The following is a 10,466-nucleotide window of genomic DNA, read 5'->3' on the forward strand; positions in this document are numbered from 1 at the left end:
TTTGGATCATTGATCGAACTAAGGGCCTTGCTTACGAGGCAGGCAGCAGCACTACTGAGTTTAATCCCTGGTCCAGTCAGGTTTTAAGTAGCATTGCTTCTGGGAAGTTTTTTTTACCAGGCATTCTTCCCCTCTGCCTTTTCTCAGTTTTACCTAATTTAGCTAAAGGTCACTGTAATAAGCTTTCCACATGGAAAAGCAGGAAGTTGGTTTTCAGATAAATACATTAAATGACTTTTTTTTTTTTAACTCAAGACCTTGTGCTTGCAAGGCAGGTAAGGTGCCACTGAGCTAAATCCCTGGCCCTTAAATGACTTATTTTAATGGTTGGACTAAAATAATTTTGTATGTTTATGCTTAAGATTTCAGAAGTCAGTGGAAGCTTCCTTTCCCAAAACAATTCTGAGCCGAGGAATGGATAACCGCTACCTGGTGTTAGCAGTTGACATTGTGCAGAACAAAGGAAGCTACGAAAAGCACCTAATCATCACTGCATCCCGGTCTCTAGAATGTAAAGAACAGTGTATTCTCAGGAATGACTGGTAAGTCTTGTGTGACTTTGAGTCGCTGTTTTGGTAGCCCCCTCCCTTGCCCATGCTATGTCTAGAGCCTCAGGGTTCATTGTCTGCCTGTCTGGTCTCTCTCTCAAGTTGGGAATCAGATGCAGGGCACACTACTCCTGAGCAACATCCCAGTCCAGTTTTCTTTTGTATATTGAGACAAGGCTTTGCTAAGTTGCCCAGGTAGGACTCAAACTCTCAACCCTCCTTCTTCAGGCTCCCAAATACTAGGCTTACAGGTGTGTGCCACTGTGCCCGGCTGATGCAGGATACTGTCTTAAATGCCTTCAGATAATTATGTGGATGTTGCTGTAATTTTTTTTTAACCATGCTACAGATTTGAGCCTTGCTTAATCCTATATGAAAATTGTGTCTATTACCCCAGCATCTCAGTCTCTTGTTCCAAAATTGTTTTTTACTGTCATTTGAAAGTCATGTATAGATTGAGTGTCCTTTATCTAAAGTGCTTGGGACTAGAAGTATTTTATGTTTTGGACTTTCTTGGGTTTTAGAGTATTTGCTGTACCTTTTGCTTTTTTGAAATGTGGACCACAAATCAGTTTGAACTAGGTAAAAAGATTTCACTCTTGCTACTCTGGGTTGGCTTCATGTCTCAAGACTTAAAGCTGTAGATATGCTGTAAGTCTTAAGGAGAGGATTATTTAAACAACCCAATTCATAATTGGAGCTATGTGTTACATTGGCAGTGGTTTGATAGTTTTGCTAGACATTTGTTAGACATTATTAAGCTGTTTACCTCTAGGAAGATCATTGAGTATTCTCAGATGTGTTGCAGGTACAAAGAGGTAAAGACTACATTCTCTCTCTCTCTCTTTTTTTTTTTTTTTTTTTTTTTTTTTTGGTGTGGGGATCGAACTTGGGTCCTTGTGCTTGTGAGACAGGCAGTGAAACCGCTAAGCGAAATCCCCGGCCCAAGACTGCATTCTCTTAGTTTTAAAAAGATCCAGAAATGACGTTATCTCTCTTTTCCTTCCCTTCCCCCTTTTCCCCTTTTCCATTATCCTCTTTTTCTCTCCCCCACTTCTTTCCCCTCCCTCCTTCCTTTTCCCCTCCTTCCTTCTTTCAATTGAACCCAGGACCTTGGCACTGAGCTACATCCTTTTTATATGTTATATTGAGACCAAATCCTGCTAAGTCACTTAGTTGCCCATGTAGAACTTGGGATCCCCCTGCCTCAGCCTCCTAGAGTGATAGAATTATAGGCACATGCCACCACACCTGTTGAGAAATACTTCTTTCTCAGATAAGATAATTGGTTATTTTTTTGAAGCATCATTGATATATTTAAATGTGGATGTCTAAACTGCATTTCTGTTTTAACTCTGCTGTATATTTTCAGGTGCTCTGTACCCGTACAGCCAGGGGACATCATTCATTTGGAAGGAGACTGCTCATCTGATACTTGGATAATAGATAAAGATTTTGGATTTTTGATCCTATATCCAGACATGCTGATTTCTGGTACAAGTATAGCCAGTAGTATTCGGTGTATGAGAAGAGCTGTTCTAAGTGAAACTTTTAGGGTAAAGAATTCTAACTAATGTTTATACAGCTTCTTAGATTATAGAGCCCTTTTTTCTTTTGTAGTGCTGGGAATCAAACCAAAAGCCTTGAGAATGTTAGACAAACACTGTACCGGTTGAGCTACATGGCCAATCACTAAATGATAAAAATTTTAATTTAAAACAGACATAGTGGTGCACATCTGTAAACTGAGCACTCTGAAAGGGTAAGGCAGGAGGATTTAAAATTTGAGTCAAGCCTGGGTAACTTAATGAGAACTTGTCTCAAGGAAAAAAAAAAAAAAATTACAGCACTTGGGAGGCTGAGGCAGTAGGATCGCTGGGAGTTCGAGACCAGCCTGGGCTACATAGTGAGTTCCAGGTCAGCCTCAACTACATAGTGAGACCCTGTCTCAAAAAAACAAAACAAAACAAAACAAAAATTTTTACCGTAACATGCCTAGGCATTTCCAAACTTGGCTTTGTGTGATTCTCAATAAATTGGAAATAAATAAGAAAGTATTTTCTTAAACTCTTTTTTGTTTTGTTTTTTGAGACAAAGTCTCCATAGATATATAGTTCAAGTTGGCCTTGAAATCACTATGTAGCCCGGGCTGGCCTCAAATTGCAGTGATCCTTCTGCCTCAGCCTCCCAAGTGCTGGAATTGTAGGTGTGTGCCATCATGTCAGCCAAAAAAAAAAGGTCTGTTTTCAAAAAGTATTGGGTATGGTCGAACACACCTGTGGTCTCAGTACTTGGGGGCAAAGTTAGGAAGATAGCTGGAAGGTTTTTTTTTGGTACCAGGGATTGAACTCAGGACCTTGTGCTTGTGAGGCAGGCAGTGGAACCACTGGGCTAAATCCCCAGCCCACAAAGCTTGAAGTTTGAGGTTAGTCCAGGTTGTATAGCAAGGCCCTATCTTAAAAAAGTTATGGACTATTTTGAACATGTACAAAGATAATTATAATAGACCCTTATGTGCCAAACCCTCAGCTGTAAAAACCAAGTCTATTCCCAAATATTCTGTTACTTTGTAAGTTAATGGCAGCTGAACTTTTTTTTAGCAACTTAAATATATTTGTTGTACTTAATAAAATTGATAGTACTGCCTTAAATTTATTAATATTTTATCATTTTTGTTTTATTTTTTTTGGTACCAGGGATCAAATTTGGGTCCATGCACTTGTGATGCAGGAGGAAGAACCACTGAGCTAAGTCCCAGCCCAATTTTTTTGTTTTTGAAACAGGGTCTCAATGTATATTCTAGTCTGGTCTTTTGTTTGTTTGTTGTTTTTTTTTTTTTGTTTTTTTTTTTTTTTTTGGTACTGAGGATTGAACTTAGGTCCTTGTGCTTGCAAGGCAGGCCACCGAACCACTGAGCTAAATCCCCGGCCCTCTAGTCTGGTCTTGAACTCACTATATAGCCCAGGCTAGCCTCAAACTTGGTAGTGATCCTCCTGCCTCAGCCTCCTGAGTGCTGGGATTACAGGCATTTGCCACCACGCCATGCTCAGAAATTATATAGTTAATCTATGTGTATGTAGAAGAGTAGAACTCTAGAATAGTAAGAAAAATACCTAGTAGAGTCTAAGCTGGAATTGAACCAGCAATTGTCTGTCTGAAAACCAAAAATAAAAAGGGCTGGAGATGTGGCTCAGTGCCCTCTCTCCTTCATTAGCATTTGGGTCTGCTTTGTACTATGTGATTATAAGAGAAGTGAATATTACCCCATGATTCAAACTAATAGGCAGAAGATTCCTAACACAAATTATCCTGCCTCAGTCTTCCAAGTATCTGGAGTTAGAGTTTTGTGCTTCCACACCAGGCATTTTACTTCATTTTTATTTTTTTATTATTTTTGACAGGGTTTCCTGTGTAGTTAAGGCCAGCCTTGAACTCTGAGTAGTTCAGCCTGGCCTCACACTTGGTATCCTTTCTTAGCCTCCCAAGTGCCGAAGTTACAGGTATGCACCACAACTCCTGGCTCTGGCCTGTAATTTTTTTTTTTTTAAGTTTTTCTTTTGAATTTGAGCTCACATAGAACTTGTAAAAATAATACAGAGCGTTCTTTCGTAAAGTAATTGTGAAAATTCCTGATGGATATTTTGGTGGACTTTATAAATAGTCTCGAACTCACAGTGGATCCTCCTGCCTCAGCCTCCCAAGGGCTGGGATTACAGGCATGCACCACCATGCCCAGCTGGTTTCCCTATTTTTAAAAAATCTTTTCAAAATGGAAATACACTGATTTTAAAAATAACTTAGATTTGTTTAAAAATTGAGATAATTCTGAGTGGAAAAAAGTGAAATTCACCTATATTTCCACCTACCAGAAAAACATTAATATCTTGACATTTATTAGTACACATTGACTACATAGTGGTCATACAATATGCAATCATATGTTTATATGTTGTGAAATAAAATGTTTGTATGATTTTTTTCCGGCCCTGGGGATTGAACTTGGGACCTTTCTCTGTATGATTTTTTTTTTTTTTGATAGAGCTCCGATCAAGCCACACGCCAGATGCTGATTGGCACAGTTCTCCATGAAGTATTTCAGAAAGCAATAAGTGATAGCTTTGCACCAGAAAAGCTAAGAGAACTTGCTTTTCAAACTGTTCAAGAGATAAGACATTTGAAGGAAATGTAAGTAATTATCATGTTGCCCAGGCTGGGCTTGAACTTGCCATGCTCCTGCCTCAGCCTACTAGAGTGCTGTCCTTACAGGTGTGTGTGACCACACCCAGATGCTTTTTTAAAAAAATTGTTTTGGTGCTGGTGATAAACCCAGGGATTTGCACATGTTTAGTTTGTGCTCCACCACAGGTACACCCCCAGGCCCGGATACTTGGTTTCCATGGTGAGGACTTTTGACTGCTCTTTTCAGTTTTGAAAATACAACACAGTGTTAACTGTAATCACTGTGTTGTATGACACATCTCTTGAGCTTATTCCTCCCATCCATCTGAAGTTTTTTAACCTTTGACTAACATCCCTTTCATCCCTCCCTAGTATATATTTAAACTTCCATGGATATTTAGATATTTGGTTAGTCTAGAGCCCAATTTGGGGAGAATAGATGAAATAAAAGGTTTTTAAACAGTCAGAATTGATTTAATGAAATCCATGGCTTAAATCCTGTGTGTTTGGTTTGAGCATGTAGCTCAGTGGTATAGTGCTTGCTTAGCATACTCAAGGCACTGGATTCACTGTCCAGCACTGCAGGAAAAAACCCTGTGCACTTGACGAAATGAATTTTCTCTCAACCCTCAACATGGTATTGCTTTCACTAGCTGGTTTTGGGGGGATTGGAGGGGCTTCTGTTTTGCCCGGGCTGGTCTCCAAGCTCCTGAGCTCAAGTCTTCCTCCTCAGTCTCCCAAGTAGCTGGTACTGCAAGTGTGGCACTGTGCCTGGCAACTTTCCACTCACTTCTAAGTTAACTGGTTTCTAAGCGGCAGCAGGGAGTAAGGGGCTGCTATAGAAAGCAACTTTCATGATCATATAAAATGAGAGTGGATATTTTCATTCCAGTATATAAGAGAGGAAACTTTAGAAATACAGGTTCCAGGGTGCCGGGGATTTAGCTCAGTGGTTCCACTGCTTGCCTTGCAAGCGCAAGGGCCTTAGTTTGATCCCTGGTACTAAACAACAACAACAACAACAACAACCAGGTTCTGAGTTGGACATGGTGGCAGATGCCTGTAATCCTAGCACTTTGAGAGGTTGAGGTAGGAAGATCATGAGTTTGAGACCAGCCTGAACTACCTAGTCAAACCCTGTCTCAACCAAAAAACAAACAAATAGAAAAAAACCAAGACATGAAAGATCACAATTTTAGAGAGATTTATTAACCAATTCTTGGCTATTACTAAATTATATCATTGTTATTTATCGTGATATCCTAATTCATTAAGGAAAAGAGGGTGTTTTGTAATTATGAAAATATAAATTCTCTAATAATTTTTTCACATCCAAAGTAGTGCCAGTCCTATTGAGAATCCTAAAGCAACAGGTCCTCAGTTCTTTTCCAGTCTTGTTCATAGTCTCTTTCCCCGAGGTTTAGAGGATGATCTGTTCCTGCTTTACCTTCTCATATATATAAAAGGTTAAGTTTTTTTTTGGGGGGGTACCGGGGATTGAACTCAGGACCTTGTGCTTGCAAGGCAGGTGCCAGCACCACTGAGCTAAATCCCCAGCCCTATACAAGGTCAAGTTTGAAAATCCTACCTTCATTGCCTTAATTTCAGGACAGACATTTGCTGAGACTTGCCTAAAATTAGTAGTGGTGGTGTTAGGAGGTGTTAACCGGTATGAACTGTCCTGGAAACTCAGAGTCCTAGTCTGAACTGGTGCAGTGGTTCATGTTTGACTCAGATGTTCTGGAAGCTGAGATGGGAGGATCCCTTGAGCCAAGGAGTTCAAAGCTATCCCTGGCCAATATGGTGGTCACTTGACTTGTCTGTTTGGTTGTGTTTGTCCTTATTTATGTTTCTCATTTCTGCTTTCATACTTAATATCTCTTTATTTTTCCAGGTACCGCTTAAATCTGAGTCAAGATGAAATAAAACAAGAAGCAGAGGAGTATCTTCCTTCCTTTTCCAAGTGGGCTGGAGATTTCATGCATAAGAGTGCTTCGGCTGACTTCCCTCAGATACAGCTTTCCCTGTAAGAAATGCATTTTGTTTACATAGTGTTCATATTTGCAGACCAGGAGCCTGTTCTGTATGTTGAATGAAAGCTTTCTAGGGCCGGGGATTTAGCTCAGTGGTTCTGGCGACTGCCTCACTAGCGCAAGGGCCCAAGTTTGATACCCGGTACAAAAAACAAACAAACAAACAAAAAAACTTTCTAAAGTCTGAGCTATGACACTTAACCTTTTTGTTTGCTTGTCTTACAAACTATGGTCCTTACTATCTTTTTTGGTGGGATTTTTTTTTTTTTTGAGCATTTTGTTATGTAGCCCAGGCTGGCCTTGAACTCAGTGATCCTCCTGTTTCAGCCTTCCAAGAGTGCAGAGATTACAGGTGTGTGCCACCTCGATGAGAATATTATGAATTGAAAATTGTATTTTCATTATAAGAAATTATTCTAATTTATTATTAATTTCATTTTATAAATTATTAGAAATTTTATTTACATATTTATTTTGTGATATAGGAGAGCAAACCCAGAGGAGCTTTATCACTGAACTGCATCTCCAACCCTTTTTGTTTTTTATTTTGAGACAGGGCCTCAAAACTTGTGATCCTTGTGACCTTGAACTTGTGATCTTCCTGCCTCAGCTGCCTGAATATCTGGGATTATAGGCATGTGCCACCATTGCCCAGCTGAATATAGATTTTTAAAAAATTAGCTGGGCACCTGTACATATACCTGTAATCCTAGTTCTGGGAGGCTGAGGCAGGAGAATTGCAAGTTCAAAGCCCATCCTGGACAATTTAGTGATTTAGGGAGACCTGTCTTAAAAAATAAAAAAATAAAAATAAGGTCTAGGGATGTATGCCAGTGTGAAGGGCCTGGGTTCACTCCCCAGTACTGCCCCTCCTCAGTAGTCCATTTATAAATATTTTGAAGAGCCTTACATTTTTTTTTACCCATGCTAGGGACTGAACCTAGGTCTCTTCTACTGAACCCCCTAAACTTTTCATTTGATACTTTCATGTTTTTTCCTCTGGGTCACTGTTGTATGGACTGTATAATGTGTTAGGTCACCACACTTGGCTTTTGTTTCTTTTTCAGACATGATCTTAGGATTTTGGGTTTGTTTTTTTGCTTTTTTGGAAATAGGGTCTCATTATGTAGTTCAGGCTGGCCCTTTTTTTTTTGGTACTTAGGATCAAAATCAGGACCTTGAGCTTGTCAGGCCCATGGTCTTGAACTTGCTATGTAGCCCAGGCTAGCCATGAACTTGTGGCGATCCTCCTTCCTCAGCCTCCTGTGTGCTGGGATTGCAGGTGAGCACCACCACACCTGGCTTCAGGGTTTCTTTATGTAACCCAGTCAGGCCCCAAAGTCACCATCCTTCTGCCTCAGCCTCCCAAAGTTCTAGTATTGCAATTGTGTGCCACCATGCCTACTTCTAGTGGCAGATTTTTTTTGAGACAGGGTCTCACTATGTAGTTGAGACTGACCTGGAACTCACTATGTAGCCCAAGCTGGTCTCAGCAATCCTCCTGCCTCAGCCTCCCAAGTGCTGGGATTATAGGCATGTGCCACCATGCCCCGCCTCTAGGGGTAATTTTTAAGATTAATTATCTTTCTTGTATTAGGTAGAAATGTGACATTTTACAAACAACAATTTTGCTTTGTTTTTGTCAATTAATTTATTTATTTTCCGGTATTGGGGATTGAACTCAGGGCCTTGAGTTTGCCAAGCAGGCACAATGCCACTTGCTTTATTTTTTAAAAGCATAGAGTACAAATCACAATCAGATAAGATTTGATGAGGAAAAAAAGAGATGAATAGTTAAGGAATTTGTGACAAATTGTGGCTTCCCTGAATTCTTGATAACTCTAGTAGAAGCATACAATTTTCCTGGTGATTATATTTGAAGCGTCTTTTTTGTTGTTTTAAGACAAGATCTTACCCTGTAGTTTGAGCTAAACTCATTATGTAACCCAAACTGGTTTGAACCTAGTGCTTTTCTGACCTTAGACTTCCCACTAATGGGTATGGTGTGTACCACCACATGTGGCTTATTGGAATTATCTTAAAGCAAGTTGTAAGAAAAATTAGGAAAAACAGTGTTTCCTTCCCTTCATTTGTTAACAAAATATCTGTTGGCTTTAGTTAAATGAAGCTAACAGATCAACTTCGTCTAAATTGTGTATTGCTTTGCAACACTGGGGGTTGAAACCTGGTCCTCGAGCATGCTGGGCAAGTGCTTTACCATTGAGCTACATCCCCTGGCCTTTTTATTTTGAATCATGGTTTTAATTGCCCACGCTGGCCTCCCAGTCCTGCCTCAGCCTCCTGAGTAGGTTGGAATTACGGGTTTTGCCACTTGCCTTGCTTCAGCTGGAATTCTTACTCTTTTTAAAATTCAGTTTTGATAACATAAAATGTGTTAATTGCTAAAAGATTTCTTTTCGCTTGAGATTTTTATTAGATTTAGTATTTTATGTGGGTTTAAGTCTAAAGATATTTTGCCAGTAGATAGAATTCATAAATAAGAATTAACATTTGACTGACTAATCTCTTCTCTGAAAGCGAGTAAATATTAGACAACAGAGGTATAAGCAATTTTAAAAGATATCTCCGCCTCCTATTCTTATATTCCTTTTTCTCTTTTTCATGTTCTCAATTAAGTTGAAAGTTAGAACCTTGTATAACTAAAAGCCAACACTTGAGTGCTTAATTTTAAATGTTGACCATAGCAGAGGTGTAAGGAGGGTATACTGGTTCCTGTTGTTGGTTCAGCAGGCCAAGTAATGAGACCGTTGTGTTAATGTAGACCTGGAGAGAAAGGCATGAGGTAAGACTGTACGAGTGAACTAAAGGGGGCAGATGATAAATTAAGAAGGACTAAGTTACATGAGTCAGAGTCCGGGGACCAGGCATCATCAGAATCACTTGGAGGGCTTGTTGGTCGGTGGCTGGGCCTCACCCTGGTGTTTCTACCAGAGCTGGTTGCAGTGGGGCTGAGAGCTCGCATTCACCATGATTTCCCAAGCCACCCTGATGCTGCTGCCTCAGTACCTTTGAGAAGCACTGGTCTCTAGGCTTTCCCATTCTTGGATTCTCCATAATAACAAAGGTGAGCAAACATGCAGTGAGCTGCATCCTAATTGTTTCTCTGTTTTTTTTGTAGGCCAAGTGATGGTAGTAATAAGAATTCAACATGTAACATTGAAGTCGTAAGCTCACTGGATATTGAAGAAAGCATTTGGTCCCCTAGGTTTGGCATGAAGGGCAAAATAGATGTTACAGTTGGTGTGAAAATACATCAAGGTTGTAAATCGAAATATAAAATCATGCCACTGGAGCTTAAAACTGGCAAAGAATCCAATTCCATTGAACACCGTGGTCAGGTATAGATCTTTAAGCAGTTGCTCATTTGTTTAATGTCACATCACACATGTGTTCTGCATTGTATGTGCTGGTTCTGTTGAGGGAGCATTTATGTGAGGTTCCGTCTGTAACACGTTGGTGTCCTCTGGTTCTAGGTGTACCTGTGCTCAGCAGATAATTTTCTCCAGCAAAGTAGTGCAGGAGTTAAACTTGTGAGCCAGTGACACCATCTACCCATCTAAGCAAATGATTTAAAAAATAATTCCTGGGCTGGGGATTTAGCTCAGTGGTGCTGCCGCCTGCCTTTCAAGGACAAGGTCCCAAGTTCAATCCCTGGTACCACAAAAAAAAAAAAAAAAAAAAAAAA

The 10,466-nt window shown here is 40.0% G+C and overlaps 1 protein-coding gene and 1 long non-coding RNA gene across 7 annotated transcripts in view; one reads left to right on the forward strand and one right to left on the reverse strand.

Annotated features, from left to right (window-relative positions):
- The window catches only part of Dna2 (DNA replication helicase/nuclease 2), a 40,642-nt gene that overhangs the window by 1,215 nt on the left and 28,961 nt on the right, over positions 1–10,466 (forward strand). For 5 of the 6 annotated variants that reach the window (XM_010605742.3, XM_010605762.3, XM_033766558.1 and 2 more), the window contains exons 2-6: positions 363–542; positions 1,921–2,104; positions 4,588–4,733; positions 6,622–6,753; positions 9,900–10,119. In XM_010605742.3, coding sequence (XP_010604044.1) covers positions 363–542; positions 1,921–2,104; positions 4,588–4,733; positions 6,622–6,753; positions 9,900–10,119 — 862 coding nt within the window. Of the gene's footprint in view, positions 1–362; positions 543–1,735; positions 2,105–4,587; positions 4,734–6,621; positions 6,754–9,899; positions 10,120–10,466 lie in introns of those variants that run through there. The other variant, XM_010605770.3, reaches the window with a different exon arrangement.
- The window catches only part of LOC104849372, a 33,773-nt gene continuing 29,985 nt past the window's right edge, over positions 6,679–10,466 (reverse strand). Inside the window, exon 3 of the long non-coding RNA XR_776739.3 lies at positions 6,679–6,751. This is a non-coding gene — a long non-coding RNA (uncharacterized LOC104849372). The remainder of the gene's footprint in view (positions 6,752–10,466) is intronic.

The sequence above is a fragment of the Fukomys damarensis genome, unplaced genomic scaffold (genome assembly GCF_012274545.1).
Source record: "Fukomys damarensis isolate Sample0158 unplaced genomic scaffold, DMR_v1.0_HiC HiC_scaffold_20, whole genome shotgun sequence".
In the NCBI taxonomy this organism is placed as follows: Eukaryota; Metazoa; Chordata; class Mammalia; order Rodentia; family Bathyergidae; genus Fukomys; species Fukomys damarensis.